At 42.7% G+C, this 27,500-nt stretch overlaps 1 protein-coding gene across 1 annotated transcript in view; it reads left to right on the forward strand.

Moving 5' to 3' along the window:
- Positions 1-27,500, forward strand: part of LOC139384621 (multiple epidermal growth factor-like domains protein 11) — a 220,266-nt gene that overhangs the window by 108,642 nt on the left and 84,124 nt on the right. Inside the window, exons 3-7 of the mRNA XM_071129439.1 lie at positions 5,772-6,018; positions 9,294-9,414; positions 11,148-11,284; positions 16,520-16,732; positions 21,985-22,159. Coding sequence (XP_070985540.1) covers positions 5,772-6,018; positions 9,294-9,414; positions 11,148-11,284; positions 16,520-16,732; positions 21,985-22,159 — 893 coding nt within the window. The remainder of the gene's footprint in view (positions 1-5,771; positions 6,019-9,293; positions 9,415-11,147; positions 11,285-16,519; positions 16,733-21,984; positions 22,160-27,500) is intronic.

Below are 27,500 nucleotides of genomic sequence, written 5' to 3' on the forward strand. Positions count from 1 at the left end.
GTCCCTGTAATTAGTCTGCTGCCTGTCCTGGCCTCTGTAATTAGTCTGCTGCCTGTCCTGACCTCTGTAATTAGTCTGCTGCCTGTCCTGGTCTCTGTAATTAGTCTGCTGCCTGTCCTGGTCTCTGTAATTAGTCTGCTGCCTGTCCTGACCTCTGTAATTAGTCTGCTGCCTGTCCTGACCTCTGTATTTAGTCTGCTGCCTGTCCTGGCCTCTGTAATTAGTCTGCTGCCTGTCCTGACCTCTGTAATTAGTCTGCTGCCTGTCCTGACCTCTGTAATTAGTCTGCTGCCTGTCCTGGTCTCTGTAATTAGTCTGCTGCCTGTCCTGGTCCCTGTAATTAGTCTGCTGCCTGTCCTGACCTCTGTAATTAGTCTGCTGCCTGTCCTGACCTCTGTAATTAGTCTGCTGCCTGTCCTGGCCTCTGTAATTAGTCTGCTGCCTGTCCTGACCTCTGTAATTAGTCTGCTGCCTGTCCTGACCTCTGTAATTAGTCTGCTGCCTGTCCTGGTCCCTGTAATTAGTCTGCTGCCTGTCCTGACCTCTGTAATTAGTCTGCTGCCTGTCCTGACCTCTGTAATTAGTCTGCTGCCTGTCCTGGCCTCTGTAATTAGTCTGCTGCCTGTCCTGACCTCTGTAATTAGTCTGCTGCCTGTCCTGGTCTCTGTAATTAGTCTGCTGCCTGTCCTGGTCTCTGTAATTAGTCTGCTGCCTGTCCTGGCCTCTGTAATTAGTCTGCTGCCTGTCCTGACCTCTGTAATTAGTCTGCTGCCTGTCCTGGCCTCTGTAATTAGTCTGCTGCCTGTCCTGACCTCTGTAATTAGTCTGCTGCCTGTCCTGGCCTCTGTAATTAGTCTGCTGCCTGTCCTGACCTCTGTAATTAGTCTGCTGCCTGTCCTGACCTCTGTAATTAGTCTGCTGCCTGTCCTGGCCTCTGTAATTAGTCTGCTGCCTGTCCTGACCTCTGTAATTAGTCTGCTGCCTGTCCTGGCCTCTGTAATTAGTCTGCTGCCTGTCCTGACCTCTGTAATTAGTCTGCTGCCTGTCCTGGTCTCTGTAATTAGTCTGCTGCCTGTCCTGACCTCTGTAATTAGTCTGCTGCCTGTCCTGGTCTCTGTAATTAGTCTGCTGCCTGTCCTGGTCTCTGTAATTAGTATGCTGCCTGTCCTGGTCTCTGTAATTAGTCTGCTGCCTGTCCTGGTCTCTGTAATTAGTCTGCTGCCTGTCCTGGTCTCTGTAATTAGTCTGCTGCCTGTCCTGGTCTCTGTAATTAGTCTGCTGCCTGTCCTGGTCTCTGTAATTAGTCTGCTGCCTGTCCTGACCTCTGTAATTAGTCTGCTGCCTGTCCTGACCTCTGTAATTAGTCTGCTGCCTGTCCTGGTCTCTGTAATTAGTCTGCTGTCTGTCCTGGTCTCTGTAATTAGTCTGCTGTCTGTCCTGGTCTCTGTAATTAGTCTGCTGCCTGTCCTGGTCTCTGTAATTAGTCTGCTGCCTGTCCTGGTCTCTGTAATTAGTCTGCTGCCTGTCCTGGTCTCTGTAATTAGTCTGCTGCCTGTCCTGACCTCTGTAATTAGTCTGCTGCCTGTCCTGACCTCTGTAATTAGTCTGCTGCCTGTCCTGGTCTCTGTAATTAGTCTGCTGTCTGTCCTGGTCTCTGTAATTAGTCTGCTGTCTGTCCTGGTCTCTGTAATTAGTCTGCTGTCTGTCCTGGTCTCTGTAATTAGTCTGCTGCCTGTCCTGGTCTCTGTAATTAGTCTGCTGCCTGTCCTGGTCTCTGTAATTAGTCTGCTGCCTGTCCTGACCTCTGTAATTAGTCTGCTGCCTGTCCTGGTCTCTGTAATTAGTCTGCTGCCTGTCCTGGTCTCTGTAATTAGTCTGCTGCCTGTCCTGACCTCTGTAATTAGTCTGCTGCCTGTCCTGACCTCTGTAATTAGTCTGCTGCCTGTCCTGGTCTCTGTAATTAGTCTGCTGCCTGTCCTGGTCTCTGTAATTAGTCTGCTGCCTGTCCTGACCTCTGTAATTAGTCTGCTGCCTGTCCTGGTCTCTGTAATTAGTCTGCTGCCTGTCCTGGTCTCTGTAATTAGTCTGCTGTCTGTCCTGGTCTCTGTAATTAGTCTGCTGCCTGTCCTGGTCCCTGTAATTAGTCTGCTGCCTGTCCTGGTCCCTGTAATTAGTCTGCTGCCTGTCCTGGTCTCTGTAATTAGTCTGCTGCCTGTCCTGGCCTCTGTAATTAGTCTGTTGAGTTCAGCTATTCTCTCTTCTTCTTCTCTGGTGAATAATAGAAGTGGTGTGATGATAAAAACTTGGGAGGTAAGAGATGAGAGAGAGAGGGAGAGAGAGAGAGAGAGGGAGAGAGAGGGAGGGAGGGAGGTAGATATAGAGAGAGAGAGAGGGAGAGAGAGAGTGGGAGAGGGAGGGAGGGAGGGAGGGAGGCAGATATAGAGAGAGACATGGGCAGTCACTGGCAGTCACTGGCAGAGCATGACACAATGTGTGTGGGTGTGTGTGTGTGAGAGAGAGAGAGAGATAGATAGTGTGAGCATGTGTGTTTGTGTGTGAGACAGAAAGAGAGAAAGACAGAGAGAGAGATAGAGAAAATGAAGAGAGACGGACGCAAGAGAGAGACAAGGTAATTGATGGTCCTGTCTCGTCACTGCTCTGTCCCCCACTCTGCTCAATATCAATGAAACATTTAACAGGAGCAGTAGACTCCCCCTTGACACTCGCTTGCTGGGAAATAAAGTTGTACAACTTTACAAGTCTCTCAGACTGTCTCTGTCTGGTTCAACAACCGCTTCCAGGGTCTCCTCTGATCTTCAGTTGAGTCGCATCCCCAATGGCACCCTGTTCCCTTTATAGTGCACTACTTTAGACCAGAGACCTATGGGTAGTAGTGCACTACTTTAGACCAGAGACCTATGGGTAGTAGTGCACTACTTTAGACCAGAGCCCTATGGGTAGTAGTGCACTACTTTATACCAGAGCCCTATGGGGAGTAGTGCACTACTTTAGACCAGAGCCCTATGGGTAGTACGGCACTACTTTATACCAGAGCCATATGGGTAGTAGTGCACTACTTTAGACCAGAGCCCTATGGGTAGTAGTGCACTACTTTAGACCAGAGCCCTATGGGTAGTAGTGCACTACTTTAGACCAGAGCCCTATGGGTAGTAGTGCACTACTTTAGACCAGAGCCCTATGGGGAGTAGTGCACTACTTTAGACCAGAGCCCTATGGGTAGTAGTGCACTACTTTAGACCAGAGCCCTATGGGTAGTAGTGCACTACTTTAGACCAGAGCCCTATGGGGAGTAGTGCACTACTTTAGACCAGAGCCCTATGGGTAGTAGTGCACTACTTTAGACCAGAGCCCTATGGGTAGTAGTGCACTACTTTAGACCAGAGACCTATGGGTAGTAGTGCACTACTTTAGACCAGAGCCCTATGGGTAGTAGTGCACTACTTTAGACCAGAGCCATATGGGTAGTAGTGCACTCCTTTAGACCAGAGCCCTATGGGTAGTAGTGCACTACTTTTGACCAGAGCCCTATGGGTAGTAGTGCACTACTTTAGACCAGAGACCTATGGGTAGTAGTGCACTACTTTAGACCAGAGCCCTATGGGTAGTAGTGCACTACTTTAGACCAGATCCATATGGGTAGTAGTGCACTCCTTTAGACCAGAGCCCTATGGGTAGTAGTGCACTACTTTATACCAGAGCCATATGGGTAGTAGTGCACTACTTTTGACCAGAGCCCTATGGGTAGTAGTGCACTACTTTTGACCAGAGCCCTATGGGTAGTAGTGCACTACTTTAGACCAGAGCCCTATGGGTAGTAGTGCACTACTTTTGACCAGAGCCCTATGGGTAGTAGTGCACTATAAAGGAAGTAGGGTGCCATTTTGGAAGCAGGTATCCGTTTCCTCAGTTGGTTTCTTTGCCAGCAGGACTCAAATGTAGGTCTGCGTTTGGGGTTGCTACAGTCAGGTTGTGTTTGTACTGAACGCTGGTGCTTCCAGCATCGATTAAGAACGACTGAGGAAGAAACCAGGCCCCAATGTGATGACATCACACTACACTTGTCTTTAAAGTCAATTTCCCTGATGTTTGTGGATATAGTTTATCTGGCCAAAACTCAGCTGATGCTAATTTAATCTGACTTGGTCCAAATAGGCTACTGTATGATGGAATTTGAAGGATACATCCAAATTCAGACTATTTGACTAAACACGGCCTTTAACATAGCAGAAGTGTGTGTGTGTGTGTTCTCTCTGTTTGTTTCAGGGTGCTGTCTCAGTATTAGAGTAAAATAGTCTATCTAGAAACATAGAAACATCACAGAGAAGCTTAGCGGGCCAGTCAGCATGGATGGAGAGATGTCATGTTTAATGATTTGTGTACCTCACTCTCCAGGTTGTCATGTTTAATGTTTTGTGTTCCCCTCTCTCTCTGTCTGTCTCTATCTCTCTCTCCAGGTTGTCATGTTTAATGATGTGTGTTCCCCCCTCTCTCTGTCTGTCTCTACTCTCTCTCTCCAGGTTGTCATGTTTAATGTTTTGTGTTCCCCTCTCTCTCTGTCTGTCTCTATCTCTCTCTCCAGGTTGTCATGTTTAATGATGTGTGTTCCCCCCTCTCTCTGTCTGTCTCTACTCTCTCTCTCCAGGTTGTCATGTTTAATGATGTGTGTTCCCCCCTCTCTCTGTCTGTCTCTACTCTCTCTCTCCAGGTTGTCATGTTTAATGATGTGTTCCCCCCTCTCTCTGTCTGTCTCTACTCTCTCTCTCCAGGTTGTCATGTTTAATAATGTGTGTTCCCCCCTCTCTCTGTCTGTCTCTACTCTCTCTCTCCAGGTTGTCATGTTTAATGATGTGTGTTCCCCCCTCTCTCTGTCTGTCTCTACTCTCTCTCTCCAGGTTGTCATGTTTAATGTTTTGTGTACCTCTCTCTCCAGGTTGTCATGTTTAATGTTTTGTGTACCTCTCTCTCCAGGTTGTCATGTTTAATGTTTTGTGTACCTCTCTCTCTCCAGGTTGTCATGTTTAATGTTTTGTGTACCTCTCTCTCCAGGTTGTCATGTTTAATGTTTGTGTACCTCTCTCTCTCTCTCTCCAGGTTGTCATGTTTAATGTTTGTGTACCTCTCTCTCTCTCTCTCTCTCCAGGTTGTCATGTTTAATGTTTGTGTACCTCTCTCTCTCTCTCTCTCTCCAGGTTGTCATGTTTAATGTTTTGTGTACCTCTCTCTCCAGGTTGTCATGTTTAATGTTTTGTGTAGCTCTCTCTCCAGGTTGTCATGTTTAATGTTTTGTGTACCTCTCTCTCTCTCTCTCTCTCTCCAGGTTGTCATGTTTAATGTTTTGTGTACCTCTCTCTCTCTCTCTCTCTCCAGGTTGTCATGTTTAATGTTTTGTGTACCTCTCTCTCTCTCTCTCTCTCTCTCTCCAGGTTGTCATGTTTAATGTTTTGTGTACCTCTCTCTCCAGGTTGTCATGTTTAATGTTTTGTGTACCTCTCTCTCTCCAGGTTGTCATGTTTAATGTTTTGTGTACCTCTCTCTCCAGGTTGTCATGTTTAATGTTTTGTGTACCTCTCTCTCCAGGTTGTCATGTTTAATGTTTTGTGTACCTCTCTCTCTCCAGGTTGTCATGTTTAATGTTTTGTGTAGCTCTCTCTCCAGGTTGTCATGTTTAATGTTTGTGTACCTCTCTCTCTCTCTCTCTCTCTCCAGGTTGTCATGTTCAATGTTTTGTGTACCTCTCTCTCTCTCTCCAGGTTGTCAGGCTGACTTCTGGGGCCCCCACTGCACTAACCGGTGCCAGTGTCAGAACCGGGCCCAGTGTAACCCCATCACGGGGGCGTGTGTGTGTACGGACGGGTACCAGGGCTGGCGCTGTGAGGAGCTGTGCGAGGCGGGGCTCTATGGGAAGGGATGCCAGCTAGAGTGCCAGTGTCTCAACGGTGCCACCTGCCATCACGAGACCGGAGAGTGCCTCTGTGCACCGGGATACACCGGGGCTATGTGAGTGTCTTCAGTCACCTACCTCATCAGTCTATGACCCTATGACCCTCATGACACCTACTGTTTCCTGGTTGTTGTGTAGGGGTTTGTTATCAGGGGCTCCAGGTAATAGATAGGAGATCGATTTAAGTAGATGGGATGTCTCATCTGTTTACCGGGGCTATGTGAGTGTCTTCAGTCACCTACCTCATCAGTCTATGACCCTATGACCCTCATGACACCTACTGTTTCCTGGTTGTTGTGTAGGGGTTTGTTATCAGGGGCTCCAGGTAATAGATAGGAGATCGATTTAAGTAGATGGGATGACTCATCTGTTTACCCGGGCATTGTGAGTTTTTCAGTCACCTCATCAGTCTATGACCCTATGACCCTCATGACACCTACTGTTTCCTGGTTGTTGTGTAGGGGTTTGTTATCAGGGGCTCCAGGTAATAGATAGGAGATCGATTTAAGTTGATGGGATGACTCATCTGTTTACCGGGCATTGTGAGTGTCTGCACTTTTCCCTCACTGTTAACTGGTTATCTTATCTACTGTTCTCCTCTAGTCCAGGTTGAACAATGAATCTGAAAGTGTATATCCTGTATAACATTGGTAGTCAAAGTGACAACTATATATACAGTACCAGTCTGTTTGGATACACCTACTCATTCAAGGGCTTTTCTTAATTTTCACTATTTTCTACATTGTAGAATAATAGTGAAGACATCAAAACTATGAAATAACACATATGGAATCATATAGTAACCAAAAAAGCGTAAAACAAATGAAAATATATTTTTATATTTTAAATTCTTCAAAGTAGCCGCCCTTTGCCTTGATGACAGCTTTGCACACTCTTGGCTATTCTCTCAACCAGCTTCATGAGGAATGCTTTTCCAACAGTCTTGAAGGCGTTCCCACATATGCTGAGCACTTGTTGGCTGTTTTCCCTTCACTCTGTGGTCCAACTCATCCCAAACCATCTCAGTTGGGTTGAGGTCGGGTGATTGTGGAGGCCAGGTCATCTGATGCAGCACTCCATCACTCCCATTGGCCAAATAGCCCTTACACAGCCTGGAGGTATGTTTTGGGTCATTGTCCTGTTGAAAAACAAATGATAGCCCCACTAAGCTCAAACCAGATGGGATGGCGTATCGCTGCAGAATACTGTGGTAGCCATGCTGGTTAAGTGTGCCTTGAATTCTAAATAAATCACAGACAGTGTCAACAAAAAAGCACCCCCACACCATCACACCTGCTCCTCCATGCTTCACGGTGGGAACCACACATGCAGAGATCATCTGTTTACCTACAGTACTCTGCGTCACAAAGGCACAGCGGTTGGAACCAAAAATCTCAAATTTGGACTCATCAGACTAAAGGACAGATTTCCACCGGTCTAATGTCCATTGCTCATGTTTCTTTGGCCCAAGCAAGTCTCTTCTTATTGGTGTCCTTTAGTTGTGGTTTCTTTGCAGCAATTTGACCATGAAGGCCTGATTCACACAGTCTCCTCTGAACAGTTGATGTTGAGATGTGTCTGTTACTTGAACTCTGTGAAGCATGTATTTGGGCTGCAATCTGAGGTGCAGTTAACTCAAATGAACTTATCCTCTGCAGCAGAGGTAACTCTGGGTCTTCCTTTACTGTGGCGGTCCTTGTGAGAGTTTGATCATAGCGCTTGATGGTTTTTGCGACTGCATTTGAAGAAACGCAAAGTTAAAGAAATGTTTCACATTGACTGACTTTCATGTCTTAAAGTAATGATGGACTGTAATTTCTCTTTGCTTATTTGAACTGTTCTTGTTCTTGGACTTGGTCTTTTACCAAATAGGGCTACCTTCTGTATACCACCCCTACCTTGTCACAACACAACTGATTGGCTCAAACACATTAAGAAGGAAAGAAATTCCACAAATTAACTTTTAACAAGGCACACCTGTTAATTGAAATACATTCCAGGTTACTACCTCATGGAGCTGGTTGAGAGAATACAAAGATTGTTGCAAAGCTGTCATCAAGGCAAAGGGTGGCTACTTTGAAGAATCTCAAATATAATTTGATTTGTTTAACACTTTTTTCTGTTACTACATGATTCCATATGTGTTATTTCATAGTTTTGATGTCTTCACTATTATTCTACAATGTAGAAAATAGTAAAAATAAAGAAAAAAACCTTGAATGAGTAGATGTGTCCAAACAGACTGGTACTGTATATACATACATATATAACAACTGTACATGTAACGATTGCGCTTAGAGTCGAGAATCAAGTTCAGGAAACACAGACAACGCACCGACATGAAAACAGAGTCAATAACACCTGAGGAAAGAACCAAGGGGACTGACAGATATAGGGAAGGTAATCAAGGAGGTGATGGAGTCCAGGTGAGTGTCATGAGGCGCAGGTGCGCGAGACGATGGTGACAGGTGTGTGGGATAATCAGCAGCCTGAAGACCTAGAGGCCGGAGGGGGAGTAAACGTGACAATAGTGTATATGTAACAACTATACATGTATATAACAGTGGTAGACAGTGGAGTTGGGTAAGACACATACAGATCAGACACCAGGCTATATGTGGGTGATTCAGTACATTACACAGTTCAGATCAGATACCAGGCTATATGTGGGTGCTTCAGTACATAACACAGTTCAGATCAGACACCAGGCTATATGTGGGTGCTTCAGTACATTACACAGTTCAGATCAGATACCAGGCTTTATGTGGGTGATTCAGTACATTACACAGTTCAGATCAGATACCAGGCTATATGTGGGTTCTTCAGTACATTACACAGTTCAGACCAGATACCAGGCTATATGTGGGTGCTTCAGTACATAACACAGTTCAGACCAGATACCAGGCTATATGTGGGTTCTTCAGTACATTACACAGTTCAGATCAGATACCAGGCTACATGTGGGTGCTTCAGTACATTACACAGTTCAGATCAGATACCAGGCTACATGTGGGTGCTTCAGTACATTACACAGTTCAGATCAGATACCAGGCTACATGTGGGTGCTTCAGTACATTACACAGTTCAGACCAGATACCAGGCTATATGTGGGTTCTTCAGTACATTACACAGTTCAGATCAGATACCAGGCTACATGTGGGTGCTTCAGTACATTACACAGTTCAGATCAGATACCAGGCTACATGTGGGTGCTTCAGTACATAACACAGTTCAGATCAGATACCAGGCTACATGTGGGTGCTTCAGTACATTACACAGTTCAGGTGGGTCTCATGATGTCTCCACTGGTCTCTTTCTGTGTCCCCTTCAGCTGTGGTGAGCGGTGTCCCTCTGGTAGTCATGGCGCCCAGTGTGAGCTGCGTTGCCCGTGTCAGAACGGTGGAACGTGCCATCACGTCACGGGGGAGTGCTCCTGCCCCGCTGGATGGATGGTACGACCCAGACACCAGACACCACACATCTTTACACCATTACATACTCTCCTGTTCTACAGCTTTATTCACAGCCCACAGTGTTCCCAGAAACCACAACATGTACCACAGACTAACAGTCTACTGTGATAGTGTTCTCAGAAACCACAACATGTACCACAGACTAACAGTCTACTGTGGTAGTGGTCTCAGAAACCACAACATGTACCACAGACTAACAGTCTACTGTGGTAGTGGTCTCAGAAACCACAACATGTACCACAGACTACCAGTCTACTGTGGTAGTGTTCTCAGAAACCACAACATGTACCACAGACTAACGGTCTACTGTGGTAGTGGTCTCAGAAACCACAACATGTACCACAGACTAACAGTCTACTGTGGTAGTGTTCTCAGAAACCACAACATGTACCACAGACTAACAGTCTACTGTGGTAGTGTTCTCAGAAACCACAACATGTACCACAGACTTAACAGTCTACTGTGGTAGTGTTCTCAGAAACCACAACATGTACCACAGACTTAACAGTCTACTGTGGTAGTGTTCTCAGAAACCACAACATGTACCACAGACTACCAGTCTACTGTGGTAGTGTTCTCAGAAACCACAACATGTACCACAGACTACCAGTCTACTGTGGTAGTGTTCTCAGAAACCACAACATGTACCACAGACTTAACAGTCTACTGTGGTAGTGTTCTCAGAAACCACAACATGTACCACAAACTACCAGTCTACTGTGGTAGTGTTCTCAGAAACCACAACATGTACCACATACTACCAGTCTACTGTGGTAGTGTTCTCAGAAACCACAACATGTACCACAGACTAACAGTCTACTGTGGTAGTGTTCTCAGAAACCACAACATGTACCACAGACTAACAGTCTACTGTGGTAGTGTTCTCAGAAACCACAACATGTACCACAGACTACCAGTCTACTGTGGTAGTGTTCTCAGAAACCACAACATGTACCACAGACTAACAGTCTAATGTGGTAGTGTTCTCAGAAACCACAACATGTACCACAGCCTAACAGTCTACTGTGGTAGTGGTCTCAGAAACCACAACATGTACCACAGACTAACAGTCTAATGTGGTAGTGTTCTCAGAAACCACAACATGTACCACAGACTAACAGTCTACTGTGGTAGTGGTCTCAGAAACCACAACATGTACCACAGACTAACAGTCTACTGTGGTAGTGTCTCAGAAACCACCACATGTACCACAGACTAACAGTCTACTGTGGTAGTGTTCTCAGAAACCACAACATGTACCACAGACTAACAGTCTACTGTGGTAGTGTTCCCAGAAACCACAACATGTACCACAGACTTAACAGTCTACTGTGGTAGTGTTCCCAGAAACCACAACATGTACCACAGACTACCAGTCTACTGTGGTAGTGTTCTCAGAAACCACAACATGTACCACAGACTTAACAGTCTACTGTGGTAGTGTTCTCAGAAACCACAACATGTACCACAGACTAACAGTCTACTGTGGTAGTGTTCTCAGAAACCACAACATGTACCACAGACTAACAGTCTACTGTGGTAGTGTTGCCAGAAACCATTTCTGATGATATTATCAGGAATGTTATAATGGTTTTTCATAATGATTTTTCCAACTGCTGCATGTTGAAAGACATTTGGCTCGTCTACCTCGACTCCTTGATGTGCGCGTGTGTGTGTGTGTGTGTGTGTGTGTGTGTGTGTGTGGTCCTCAGGGCTCGGTGTGTGCCCAGCCGTGCCAGTTTGGCACCTACGGCATCAACTGTAGCCAGGAGTGCCCCTGCCGGAACAGAGGTCTGTGTGACCACGTCAGCGGGCAGTGCCAATGTACAGCCGGCTACAGCGGAGAGAGGTAGGGCACTGGGCTTGGCGACTTCACCTCAAGAAGTAGGACACTTCATCACAGTGTGGGTTTTAACAGCACCTCCAGCTACAGGGGAGAGAGGTAGGGCACTGGGCTTGGCAACTTCACCTCAAGAAGTAGGACACTTCATCACAGTGTGGGTTTTAACAGCACCTCCAGCTACAGGGGAGAGAGGTAGGGCACTGGGCTTGGCGACTTCACCTCAAGAAGTAGGACACTTCATCACAGTGTGGGTTATAACAGTATAGCTTCCACGCCCCTAACTGGACTAGAACAACTGACACACATCAACAACTGACACCCACGAAGCATTGTTACCCATCGCTCCACAAAAGCCGCGGCCCTTGCAGAGCAAGGGGAACCACTACTTCAAGGTCTCAGAGAGAGTGAAGTCACCGATTGAAATGCTATTAGCGCGCACCACTGCTAACTAGCTAGCCATTTCACATCGGTTACATGTGCACTGATGTGTGTGTGAGAGAGAGAGAGAGAGAGAGAGAGAGAGAGACAGAGACAGAAAGAGAGAGAGACAGAGACAGAGACAGAGACAGAGAGACAGAGACAGAGAGACAGAGACAGAGAGAGAGAGAGAGAGAGAGACAGAGAGAGACAGAGAGAGAGACATAGAGAGAGAGAGAGAGAGAGAGAGAGAGAGAGAGAGAGAAATTAAGAGAGAGAGAGAAAAAGAGAGCGAGAGAATGCACCTCCAGCTACAGAGGAGAGAGGTAGGGCACTGTCCTTGGGCACTGTCCTTGGGCACTGTGCTTGGCATAGGAAGCATAGTCAAATAGGACACTTCATCACTATGTGTGGCCACCCTGAATGGGAGCTTTCACTGTGTAGGCCTACATGTGGAGACTTTGGATTGGTTTTCCATTTAGTTCTACTTCTATTTTCCACACATGAATGTAGATATTTCAACTTGATTTCAAGTGTTTGTCTGGAAATGTCCTCAAGTATCAGCAGGTTCCAAGGTATTCCTTTTTATTAGTCAACTCATTTCTTAATCTCTCTGGCTCTCTCTTTGTCTATGCAAATGCCTTCTCCTCTCTATCCATCTCTCTGCTCTTCTCTTGTCCACTTCTCTTTCTCTGTATCCTCTCTATCCATCTCTCTGTATCCTCTCTCTCTGTCTCCTCTCTCTCTGTCTCCTCTCTCTATCCCGTCTCTCTGTCTCCTCTCTCTGTATCCTCTCTCTCTGTCTCCTCTCTCTGTATCCTCTCTCTCTGTCTCTTCTTTCTATCTCCTCTCTCTGTATCCTCTCTCTCTCTGTCTCCTCTCCTCTGTCTCCTCTCCTCCTCTGTCTCCTCCTCTCTATCTCATCTCTCTGTCTCCTCTCTCTATATCCTATCTCTCTGTCTCCTCTCTCTGTATCCTCTCTCTCTCTGTCTCCTCTCTATATCTCCTCTCTCTGTATCCTCTCTTTATCTATCCTCTCTCTATCTCCTCTCTCTGTATCCTCTCTCTCTGTATCCTCTCTCTCTCCTCTCTCTAGCTCCTCTCTCTATCTCCTCTCTCTGTATCCTCTCTCTCTGTATCCTCTCTCTATCTCTCCTCTCTCTATCTCCTCTCTCTATCTCCTCTCTCTGTATCCTCTCTCTGTATCCTCTCTCTCTCTCTCCTCTCTCTATTTCCTCTCTATGTATCCTCTCTCTCTTTCTCCTCTCTCTGTATCCTCTCTCTCTGTCTCCTCTCTCTATCTCCTCTCTCTATCTCCTCTCTCTTTATCCTCTCTCTGTATCCTCTCTCTCTGTATCCTCTCTCTATCTCCTCTCTCTGTATCCTCTCTCTCTATCTCCTCTCTCTGTATCCTCTCTCTCTGTCTCCTCTCTATCTCCTCTCTCTGTATCCCCTCTCTCTATCTCCTCTCTCTGTATCCTCTCCCTGTCTCCTCTCTATCTCCTTTCTCTGTATCCCCTCTCTCTATCTCCTCTCTCTGTATCCTCTCTCTCTGTCTCCTCTCTCTCTGTATCTCCTCTCTCTATCTCCTCTCTCTGTATCCTCTCTCTGTATCCTCTCTCTCTGTATCCTCTCGCTCTCCTCTCTCTATCTCCTATCTCTATCTCATACCTCTGTATCCTCTCCTCTTTCTCCTCTCTCTGTATCCTCTCTCTCTGTCTCCTCTCTATCTCCTCTCTCTGTATCCTCTCTCTCTGTCTCCTCTCTATCTCCTCTCTCTGTATCCCCTCTCTCTATCTCCTCTCTATTTCCTCTCTCTGTATCCTCTCTCTCTATCTCCTCTCTCTCTTCTCTTTCTCCTCTCTATCTCCTCTCTCTCCTTTCTCTCTCTCTTCTCTCTCTCCTCTCTCTATCTCCTATCTCTCTCTCTCTCCTCTCTTCTCTCTCTCTTCTCTCTCTCCTCTCTCTCCTCTATCTCTGGCAGACAGATTTATTATCTCTGCTAGACACATTGTCCGGAGGAATACCTTTCTTCCAACCTGTCACACACACACACACACACACACACACACACACACACACACACACACACACACACACACACACACATGCTCCCTCTCTCCCCCCACTCTCGCTCTTTATATTAAATCTGGCCAAATTACAACCATTCTTTAGACCACAGACAGGTGTATTAGCCTGCGAGGAATCATTTCAGATTGACTTCTCTCTCCCTTCCTCCCTCCTTCCATCTCCCTCCCTCCCTCCTTCCACCCCCCCCCTCCCTCCCTCCCTCCCTCCCTCATTCCATCACCCTCCCTCCCTCCCTCCCTCCCTCCCTCCCTCCCTCCCCCCCCTCCCCCCTCCATCCCTCCCTTTCTCCTTCCACCTCCCTCCCTCCCTCCCCCCCTCCCTCCCTCCATCCCTCCCTTTCTCCTTCCAACTCCCTCCCTCCCTCCCTCCCTCCCTCCCTCCCTCCCTCCCTCCCTCCCTCCCTCCCTCCATCCCTCCCTTTCTCCTTCCACCTCCCTCCCTCCCTCCCTCCCCCCCCCTCCCTCCCTCCATCCCTCCTTTCCCCTTCCAACTCCCTCCCTCCCTCCCTCCCTCTATTCCAATGCGTTGCTAGATGAGGACCATGGGAAGTCTCTGTGATATAACCATGATACCCAACCAGCCAGATTATTTAATTGAGCGATTCGTCTCAGTTTTAATGGCTGTGTTATAGACGTGTTGTAATCACGCCAGAGGATTGTATATTTAACTTTGGCCACGACCCAAATAGCAACCAATTCTTTATGTAGTGCACTACCCTTGGCCAGTTAAAAGTAGGGCACTATATAGGGAATATGGTGTAGTTTTGGGACGCAGACAAAGTGAAATACTGGGGTGGTATACTTCATGTTCCTCCCCCTCATCATTACTATTCTGTACGTAGAGAGAGAGAGTCATCGTCTCTGCTGTGAGATGTGTTCAGAACAATTAATGGCTGAAGATTCACCTTGAGTACGACCATCCAGGACCCTGTCTAATGTCTGTCCCATTGTCCCTGGTGTAATGGTCTGTCTGTCTGTCTGTCTGTCTGTCTGTCCTGTTGTCCCTGGTGTAATGGTCTGTCTGTCTGTCTGTCTGTCCTGTTGTCCCTGGTTTAATGGTCTGTCTGTCTGTCTGTCCTGTTGTCCCTGGTTTAATGGTCTGTCTGTCTGTCTGTCTGTCTGTCTGTCTGTCTGTCTGTCTGTCCTGTTGTCCCTGGTGTAATGGTCTGTCTGTCTGTCTGTCTGTCTGTCTGTCTGTCTGTCTGTCTGTCCTGTTGTCCCTGGTGTAATGGTCTGTCTGTCTGTCTGTCTGTCTGTCCTGTTGTCCCTGGTGTAATGGTCTGTCTGTCTGTCTGTCTGTCTGTCTGTCTGTCTGTCTGTCTGTATGGTGATGAGGTATATGGTGTAATGGTGGCTCCATTGGTGAACAGTAACAGGTATATGACGCTGGAGAACATGGCCCCATTGGTGAACAGTAACAGGTATATGACGCTGGAGAACATGGGTCCATTGGTGTACAGTAACAGGTATATGACGCTGGAGAACATGGGTCCATTGGTGTACAGTAACAGGTGTTTGAAGCTGGAGAACATGGCCCCATTGGTGAACAGTAACAGGTATATGACGCTGGAGAACATGGCCCCATTGGTGAACAGTAACAGGTATATGAAGCTGGAGAACATGGCTCCATTGGCGAACAGGTATATGACGCTGGAGAACATGGCCCCATTGGTGAACAGTAACAGGTATATGACGCAGGAGAACATGGGTCCATTGGTGTACAGTAACATGTATATGAAGCTGGAGAACATGGGTCCATTGGTGTACAGTAACAGGTGTATGACTCTGGAGAACATGGGTCCATTGGTGTACAGTAACAGGTGTATGACTCTGGAGAACATGGGTCCATTGGTGAACAGTAACAGGTGAATGACGCTGGAGAACATGGCTCCATTGGTGAACAGTAACAGGTATATGAAGCTAGAGAACATGGCTCCATTGGTGAACAGTAACAGGTGTTTGAAGCAGGAGAACATGGCCCCATTGGTGAACAGTAACAGGTATTTGACGCTGGAGAACATGGCCCATTGGTGAACAGTAACAGGTGTTTGAAGCTGTATGGAGAATACAACATTGGGACTGGAATGGGATCAGCTCATTACTATTATATCATGTTGGTGTGGAGATAATAAAGGTAATGTTGTAACCTGTAACCAGTGGAACAAATGGTTATGATAATGTATGATGGTAATGTAGAGTAGGTCCTGTTAGTTAGGGAGGTGGAACTGAGGCCAGATTGTTATGATAATGTATGATGGTAATGTAGTGTAGGTCCTGTGAGTTAGGGAGGTGGAACTGAGGCCAGATTGTTATGATAATGTATGATGGTAATGTAGTGTAGGTCCTGTGAGTTAGGGAGGTGGAACAGAGGCCAGATGGTTATAATAATGTATGATGGTAATGTACTGTAGGTCCTGTGAGTTAGGGAGGTGGAACTGAGGCCAGATTGTTATGATAATGTATGATGGTAATGTAGTGTAGGTCCTGTGAGTTAGGGAGGTGGAACTGAGGCCAGATGGTTATGATAATGGATTGTGGTAATGTTTCATTCTATGTGATGTAATGAAAACTACATGCCAGACTATTAACAACATGCTGTCTCTCTCCTCTCTCTCACCCTCTCTTTCTCTCCCCACCCCTCTCTCGCTCTCCCTCCCTCTGTCTGTCTCCCTCTCTGTCTCTCTCTCTCTCCCTCTGTCTCTCTCTTTCTCTCTCCCTCTCTCTCTCTCTCCAGATGTCAGGAGGAGTGTCCGGGGGGGTCGTACGGTCCTCAGTGTTCACATAAGTGTGACTGTCAGAACAGAGCGAGGTGTTACCATGTCAACGGGGCCTGTCTGTGTGACGAGGGGTTCAAAGGTCCGAGCTGTCAGGACAGGTTCTGTCCCTCTGGACAGTATGGACTCATCTGTGATAAATACTGTCCCTGTAACGCCTCAAACACACTCAGGTACCGTCTGTATGGACTCATTTGTGATAAATACGGTCTATTCTGAATTAGGCTGTTTTGAGATAAAGTAGCATTTCTTCAAACAGTGAAGGAGGATGAGGAGGAAGAGGATGAGGAGGAAGAGGAGGATGAGGAGGAAGAGGATGAGGAGGAGGAAGAGGAGGAGGATGAGGAGAAAGAGGAGGAGGATGAGGAGGAAGAAGAGGAGGATGAGGAGGAGGAGGAGGAGAAAGAGGAGGAAGATGAGGAGGAGGAGGATGAGGAGGAAGATGAGGAGGAGGAGGGGGAGAATGAGGAGGAGGAGGAAGATGAGGAGGAGGATGAAAGTTGGTAGATAAAAAGCTTGTCTGCTGATCAATGATGATTATTTTATATTTAGTTTTATCTTCAACTAAGAAAGTCAGTTAAGAACAAATTCTTATTTACAATGACGGCCTACCGGGGAACAGTGGGTTAACTGCCTTGTTCAGGGGCAGAACGACAGATTTTTACCTTGTCAGCTCGGGGGTTCGAGCTTGCAACTTTTCGGTTACTGGCCCAACTCTCTAACCACTAGGCTACCTGCTGGTTACTAGTCCAACACTCTAACCACTAGGCTATCTGCTGGTTACTAGTCCAACACTCTAACCACTAGGCTACCTGCTGGTTACTAGCCCAACTCTCTAACCACTAGGCTACCTGCTGGTTACTAGTCCAACACTCTAACCACTAGGCTATCTGCTGGTTACTAGTCCAACGCTCTAACCACTAGGCTACCTGCTGGTTACTAGCCCAACTCTCTAACCATTAGGCTACCTGCTGGTTACTAGTCCAACGCTCTAACCACTAGGCTACCTGCTGGTTACTAGCCCAACTCTCTAACCACTAGGCTACCTGCTGGTTACTAGCCCAACTCTCTAACCACTAGGCTACCTGCTGGTTACTAGTCCAACACTCTAACCACTAGACTACCTGCTGGTTACTAGTCCAACGCTCTAACCACTAGGCTACCTGCTGGTTACTAGTCCAACGCTCTAACCACTAGGCTACCTGCTGGTTACTAGTCCAACACTCTAACCACTAGGCTATCTGCTGGTTACTAGTCCAACGCTCTAACCACTAGGCTACCTGCTGGTTACTAGCCCAACTCTCTAACCATTAGGCTACCTGCTGGTTACTAGTCCAACGCTCTAACCACTAGGCTACCTGCTGGTTACTAGCCCAACTCTCTAACCACTAGGCTACCTGCTGGTTACTAGTCCAACACTCTAACCACTAGACTACCTGCTGGTTACTAGTCCAACGCTCTAACCACTAGGCTACCTGCTGGTTACTAGTCCAACGCTCTAACCACTAGGCTAGCTGCTGGTTACTAGTCCAACACTCTAATCACTAGGCTACCTGCTGGTTACTAGTCCAACACTCTAACCACTAGACTACCTGCTGGTTACTAGTCCAACGCTCTAACCACTAGGCTACCTGCTGGTTACTAGTCCAACTCTCTAACCACTAGACTACCTGCTGGTTACTAGTCCAACGCTCTAACCACTAGGCTACCTGCTGGTTACTAGTCCAACGCTCTAACCACTAGTCTACCTGCTGGTTACTAGTCCAACACTCTAACCACTAGATTACCTGCTGGTTACTAGTCCAAAACTCTAACCACTAGGCTACCTGCTGGTTACTAGTCCAACGCTCTAACCACTAGGCTACCTGCTGGTTACTAGTCCAACACTCTAACCACTAGGCTACCTGCTGGTTACTAGCCCAACTCTCTAACCACTAGGCTACCTGCTGGTTACTAGCCCAACTCTCTAACCACTAGGCTACCTGCTGGTTACTAGTCCAACACTCTAACCACTAGTCTACCTGCTGGTTACTGACCCAACACTCTAACCACTAGGCTACCTGCTGGTTACTAGCCCAACTCTCTAACCACTAGGCTACCTGCTGGTTACTAGCCCAACTCTCTAACCACTAGGCTACCTGCTGGTTACTAGTCCAACACTCTAACCACTAGGCTATCTGCTGGTTACTAGTCCAACGCTCTAACCACTAGGCTACCTGCTGGTTACTAGTCCAACACTCTAACCACTAGGCTACCTGCTGGTTACTAGTCCAACACTCTAACCACTAGACTACCTGCTGGTTACTAGTCCAACACTCTAACCACTAGGCTACCTGCTGGTTACTAGTCCAACGCTCTAACCACTAGTCTACCTGCTGGTTACTAGTCCAACACTCTAACCACTAGATTACCTGCTGGTTACTAGTCCAAAACTCTAACCACTAGGCTACCTGCTGGTTACTAGTCCAACGCTCTAACCACTAGGCTACCTGCTGGTTACTAGCCCAACTCTCTAACCACTAGGCTACCTGCTGGTTACTAGTCCAACACTCTAACCACTAGTCTACCTGCTGGTTACTGACCCAACACTCTAACCACTAGGCTACCTGCTGGTTACTAGCCCAACTCTCTAACCACTAGGCTACCTGCTGGTTACTAGCCCAACTCTCTAACCACTAGGCTACCTGCTGGTTACTAGTCCAACACTCTAACCACTAGGCTATCTGCTGGTTACTAGTCCAACGCTCTAACCACTAGGCTACCTGCTGGTTACTAGTCCAACACTCTAACCACTAGGCTACCTGCTGGTTACTAGTCCAACACTCTAACCACTAGACTACCTGCTGGTTACTAGTCCAACGCTCTAACCACTAGGCTACCTGCTGGTTACTAGTCCAACTCTCTAACCACTAGACTACCTGCTGGTTACTAGTCCAACGCTCTAACCACTAGGCTACCTGCTGGTTACTAGTCCAACGCTCTAACCACTAGTCTACCTGCTGGTTACTAGTCCAACACTCTACCCACTAGATTACCTGCTGGTTACTAGTCCAAAACTCTAACCACTAGGCTACCTGCTGGTTACTAGTCCAACGCTCTAACCACTAGGCTACCTGCTGGTTACTAGTCCAACGCTCTAACCACTAGGCTACCTGCTGGTTACTAGTCCAACACTCTAACCACTAGGCTACCTGCTGGTTACTAGTCCAACGCTCTAACCACTAGGCTACCTGCTGGTTACTAGTCCAACGCTCTAACCACTAGGCTACCTGCTGGTTACTAGTCCAACACTCTAACCACTAGTCTACCTGCTGGTTACTAGTCCAAAACTCTAACCACTAGGCTACCAGCTGGTTACTAGTCCAACGCTCTAACCACTAGGCTACCTGCTGGTTACTAGTCCAACGCTCTAACCACTAGGCTACCTGCTGGTTACTAGTCCAACGCTCTAACTACTAGGCTACCTGCTGGTTACTAGTCCAACACTAACTACTAGGCTACCTGCTGGTTACTAGTCCATCACTAACCACTAGGCTACCTGCTGGTTACTAGTCCAACACTCTAACCACTAGGCTACCTGCTGGTTACTAGTCCAACACTCTAACCACTAGGCTACCGGCTGGTTACTAGTCCAACACTCTAACCACTAGGCTACCTGCTGGTTACTAGTCCAACACTCTAACCACTAGACTACCTGCTGGTTACTAGTCCAACGCTCTAACCACTAGGCTACCTGCTGGTTACTAGTCCAACGCTCTAACCACTAGGCTACCTGCTGGTTACTAGTCCAACACTCTAACCACTAGGCTACCTGCTGGTTACTAGTCCAACACTCTAACCACTAGACTACCTGCTGGTTACTAGTCCAACGCTCTAACCACTAGACTACCTGCTGGTTACTAGTCCAAAACTCTAACCACTAGGCTACCTGCTGGTTACTAGTCCAACGCTCTAACCACTAGGCTACCTGCTGGTTACTAGTCCAACGCTCTAACCACTAGGCTACCTGCTGGTTACTAGTCCAACACTCTAACCACTAGGCTACCTGCTGGTTACTAGTCCAACTCTCTAACCACTAGGCTACCTGCTGGTTACTAGTCCAACGCTCTAACCACTAGGCTACCTGCTGGTTACTAGTCCAACACTCTAACCACTAGTCTACCTGCTGGTTACTAGTCCAAAACTCTAACCACTAGGCTACCAGCTGGTTACTAGTCCAACGCTCTAACCTCTAGGCTACCTGCTGGTTACTAGTCCAACGCTCTAACCACTAGGCTACCTGCTGGTTACTAGTCCAACGCTCTAACTACTAGGCTACCTGCTGGTTACTAGTCCAACACTAACTACTAGGCTACCTGCTGGTTACTAGTCCAACACTAACCACTAGGCTACCTGCTGGTTACTAGTCCAACACTCTAACCACTAGGCTGCCTGCTGGTTACTAGTCCAACACTCTAACCACTAGGCTACCTGCTGGTTACTAGTCCAACACTCTAACCACTAGGCTACCTGCTGGTTACTAGTCCAACACTCTAACCACTAGGCTACCTGCTGGTTACTAGTCCAACACTCTAACCACTAGGCTACCTGCTGGTTACTAGTCCAACACTCTAACCAGTAGACTACCTGCCACCCCAATTATACATTGAGATCAATGTTTGTTTTTATCCAGTGTTTCATTACATACAGAGTCTCTATGTGTTTAGCACGGCGTTTGGCACTGTTAAAAACAACCTATTTACAAAATAGTTTCCTTGAAAGAACGGTGGTCTGATGGCCCCAACACCAGTAAAACATCTGCTCTCCAATAGATCGTTTTCATGGCTGTGTTCTCATTAACATACCTGGGATGGGAGTTGAACGTTGTTGTGACTAAGTGGAATGACCCATGTGGTGTTGGGGTGCTCTGCTACACGTTCAGCAGCCAGCCAGTACAGTCTCTATTCTACTGTACACTACTGTACATTGTTCTACTGTTCTTCGGCTGTACAGGTAGAACCATTTTTTGGATTCAGGTAGAAAGGGTTCTACATGGAACCAATAAGGGTTCTTCAAAGGGTTCTCCTATGGGGACAGCGGAAGAACCCTTGTCGGTTCTAGATAGCAACTTTTTTTCTAAGAGTGTATCAGCAGACAGAGACTATCATAAGCCTCCTCTGTTCTCCTCTCCTCTCCTCCTCTTTTCTCCTCTCTTCTTCTCTGTTCTCTCCTCCTCTCTCCTCCTCTCTCCTCCTCTGTTCTCCTCTGTTCTCCTCTCCTCTCCTCCTCTTTTCTCCTCTCTTCTCTATTCTCTCCTCCTCTCTCCTCCTCTCTCCTCCTCTGTTCTCCTCACTCCTCTCCTCTCTTCTCATCTCTTCTCCTCTCTTCTCCTCTGCTCTCTTCTCCTCTCTCCTCTTCTCTGTTCTCCTCTCTTCTCCATTCCCAGCTGCCATCCGTTGTCGGGGGAGTGTGCGTGCGCGGCGGGGTGGGCGGGTCTGTTCTGCAACGAGACCTGTCCGTCAGGTTACTATGGCGAGGGATGTAAGGAGGCATGTGCGTGTGCCAACGGAGCCGACTGTGAGGGCTTCACCGGAGCCTGCGTCTGTGCCCCCGGGTACACGGTGAGTAGATGGAGCAGGACACACATCACACACTGTACTCCTGTACTTAGGTCATGTTTTTATTCAACTTCTTAGGGAGCTTTAGTCCAGTAGTTGAATGTGAAATGCGTCATTACTAATTGCTTAATGGATTTGAACCGTATTTGTGCGGGTCGTCAGAACAGAACTTCAGGTTAAACCCTGCCAATCAGCGGGCGGGGAAATAGACAGGTAGTCTTGGACTGGAGAGATACCAGACACAGTTGACTATATTATATTATTACTACTGTACTATACTACTATACTATATACACTATTATTACTACTGTACTATACTACTATACTATATACCCTATTATTACTACTGTACTATACTACTATACTATATACCCTATTATTACTACTGTACTATACTACTATACTATATACCCTATTATTATTACTGCACTATACTATATACACTGTTATTATTACTGTACTATACTATATACACTAGTATTATTACTGTACTATACTATATACACTAGTATTATTACTGTACTATACTATATACACTATTATTACTACTGTACTATACTACTATACTATATACCCTATTATTATTACTGTACTATACTATATACCCTGTTATTATTACTGTACTATACTGCTATACTATATACACTATTATTACTACTGTACTATACTACTATACTATATACCCTATTATTATTACTGCACTATACTATATACACTGTTATTATTACTGTACTATACTATATACCCTATTATTATTACTGTACTATACTACTATACTATATACCCTATTATTATTACTGTACTATACTATATACACTGTTATTATTACTGTACTATACTGCTATACTATATACACTATTATTATTACTGTACTATACTATATACACTATTATTATTACTGCACTATACTACTATACTATATACCCTATTATTATTACTGTACTATACTATATATACTGTTATTATTACTGTACTATACTGCTATACTATATACACTATTATTATTACTGTACTATACTATATACCCTATTATTACTACTGTACTATACTACTATACTATATACCCTATTATTACTACTGTACTATACTACTATACTATATACCCTATTATTATTACTGTACTATACTATATACACTGTTATTATTACTGTACTATACTATATACACTAGTATTATTACTGTACTATACTATATACACTAGTATTATTACTGTACTATACTATATACACTAGTATTACTACTGTACTATAATATATACACTATTAGTATTACTGTACTATACTACTATACTATATACCCTATTATTACTACTGTACTATACTACTATACTATATACCCTATTATTATTACTGTACTATACTATATACACTAGTATTATTACTGTACTATACTATATACACTAGTATTATTACTGTACTATACTATATACACTTGTATTATTACTGTACTATAATATATACAATATTATTATTACTGTACTATACTACTATACTATATACACTAGTATTATTACTGTACTATACTATATACACTATTATTACTACTGTACTATACTACTATACTATATACACTATTATTAGTACTGTACTATACTATATACACTATTATTACTACTGTACTATACTATATACACTATTATTATTACTGTACTATACTATATACACTAGTATTATTACTGTACTATACTATATACACTATTATTATTACTGTACTATACTATATACACTATTATCATTACCGTACTATACTACTATACTATATACACTATTATTATTGTACTATACTACAATACTATATACACTATTATTATTACTGTACTATACTACTATACTATATACACTATTATTATTGCTGTACTATACTACTATACTATATACACTATTATGATTACTGTACTATACTGCTATACTCTATACACTATTATTATTACTGTTCTATACTATACACACTATTATTATTACTGTACTATACTACTATACTATATACACTATTAGTATTACTGTACTATACTATATACACTATTATTATTACTGTACTATACTACTATACTATATGCACTATTATTATTACTGTACTATACTACTATACTATATGCACTATTATTATTACTGTACTATACTATATACACTATTAGTATTACTGTACTATACTATATACACTATTATTATTACCGTACTTACTATACTATATACACTATTATTATTACTGTCCTATACTATATACACTATTATTATTACTGTACTATACTGCTATACTATATACACTATTATTATTACTGTACTATACTGCTATACTATATACACTATTATTATTACTGTACTATACTACTATACTATATACACTATTATTATTACTGTACTATACTACTATACTATATACGCTATTATTATTACTGTACTATACTATATACACTATTAGTACTACTGTGCTATACTACTATACTATATACACTATTATTATTACTGTCTATACTACTATACTATATACACTATTATTATTACTGTACTATACTATATACACTATTATTATTACTGTACTATACTACTATACTATATACACTATTATTATCACTGTACTATACTATATACACTATTAGTACTACTGTACTATACTCCTATACTATATACACTATTATTATTACTGTCTATACTACTATACTATATACACTATTATTATTACTGCACTATACTACTATACACTATTAGTACTACTGTACTATACTACTATACTATATACACTATTATTATTACTGTACTATACTGCTATACTATATACACTATTATTATTGTACTATACTACAATACTATATACACTATTATTATTACTGTACTATACTACTATACTATATACACTATTATTATTACTGTACTATACTACTATACTATATACACTATTATGATTACTGTACTATACTGCTATACTATATACACTATTATTATTACTGTTCTATACTATACACACTATTATTATTACTGTACTATACTACTATACTATATACACTATTAGTATTACTGTACTATACTATATACACTATTATTATTACTGTTCTATACTATACACACTATTATTATTACTGTACTATACTATATACACTTATTATTGCTGTACTATACTACTATACTATATACACTATTATTATTACTGTACTATACTACTATACTATATGCACTATTATTATTACTGTACTATACTACTATACTATATGCACTATTATTATTACTGTACTATACTATACACACTATTATTATTACTGTACTATACTACTATACTATATACACTATTATTATTACTGTACTATACTATATACACTATTATTATTACCGTACTTACTATACTATATACACTATTATTATTACTGTCCTATACTATATACACTATTATTATTACTGTACTATACTGCTATACTATATACACTATTATTATTACTGTACTATACTGCTATACTATATACACTATTATTATTACTGTACTATACTACTATACTATATACACTATTATTATTACTGTACTATACTACTATACTATATACACTATTATTATTACTGTACTATACTATATACACTATTATTATTACCGTACTTACTATACTATATCCACTATTATTATTACTGTACTATACTATATACACTATTAGTACTACTGTGCTATACTACTATACTATATACACTATTATTATTACTGTCTATACTACTATACTATATACACTATTATTATTACTGTACTATACTATATACACTATTATTATTACTGTACTATACTACTATACTATATACACTATTATTATTACTGTACTATACTATATACACTATTAGTTCTACTGTACTATACTCCTATACTATATACACTATTATTATTACTGTCTATACTACTATACTATATACACTATTATTATTACTGCACTATACTACTATACACTATTAGTACTACTGTACTATACTACTATACTATATACACTATTATTATTACTGTACTATACTATATACACTATTATTACTACTGTACTATACTACTATACTATATACACTATTATTATTACTGTACTATACTATATACACTATTATTATTACTGTTCTATACTATACACACTATTATTACTACTGTACTATACTACTATACTATATACACTATTATTATTACTGTACTATACTATATACACTATTATTATTACTGTTCTATACTATATACACTATTATTATTACTGCACTATACTATATACACTTATTATTGCTGTACTATACTATATACACTATTATTATTACTGTACTATACTACTATACTATATATACTATTATTATTACTGCACTATACTACTATACTATATACACTATTATTATTACTGTACTATACTACTATACACTATTATTATTACTGTACTATACTGCTATACTATATACACTATTATTATTACTGTACTATACTATACACACTATTATTACTACTGTACTATACTACTATACTATATACACTATTATTATTACTGTACTATACTACTATACACTATTATTATTACTGTACTATACTGCTATACTATATACACTATTATTATTACTGTACTATACTATATACACTATTATTACTACTGTACTATACTACTATACTATATACACTATTATTATTACTGTACTATACTATATACACTATTATTATTACTGTTCTATACTATACACACTAGTATTACTGCTGTACTATGCTGCTATACTATATACACTAGTATTATTACTGTACTATACTATATACACTATTATTATTACTGTACTATACTATATACGCTATTATTACTACTGTACTATACTACTATACTATATACACTATTATTATTACTGTACTATACTATATACACTATTATTATTACAGTTCTATACTATACACACTATTATTACTACTGTACTATACTACTATACTATATACACTATTATTATTACTGTACTATACTATATACACTATTATTACTACTGCACTATACTACTATACTATACACACTATTATTATTACTGTACTATACTATATACACTATTAGTATTACTGTACTATACTACTATACTATATACACTATTATTATTACTGTACTATACTATATACACTATTATTATTACTGCACTATACTACTATACTATACACACTATTATTATTACTGTACTATACTATATACACTATTATTATTACTGTACTATACTACTATACTATATACACTATTATTATTACTGTACTATACTATATATACTATTATTATTACTGCACTATGCTACTATACTATACACACTATTATTATTACTGTACTATACTATATACACTATTAGTATTACTGTACTATACTACTATACAATATACACTATTATTACCAGAG

The sequence above is a fragment of the Oncorhynchus clarkii genome, chromosome 26, assembly GCF_045791955.1.
Source record: "Oncorhynchus clarkii lewisi isolate Uvic-CL-2024 chromosome 26, UVic_Ocla_1.0, whole genome shotgun sequence".
In the NCBI taxonomy this organism is placed as follows: Eukaryota; Metazoa; Chordata; class Actinopteri; order Salmoniformes; family Salmonidae; genus Oncorhynchus; species Oncorhynchus clarkii.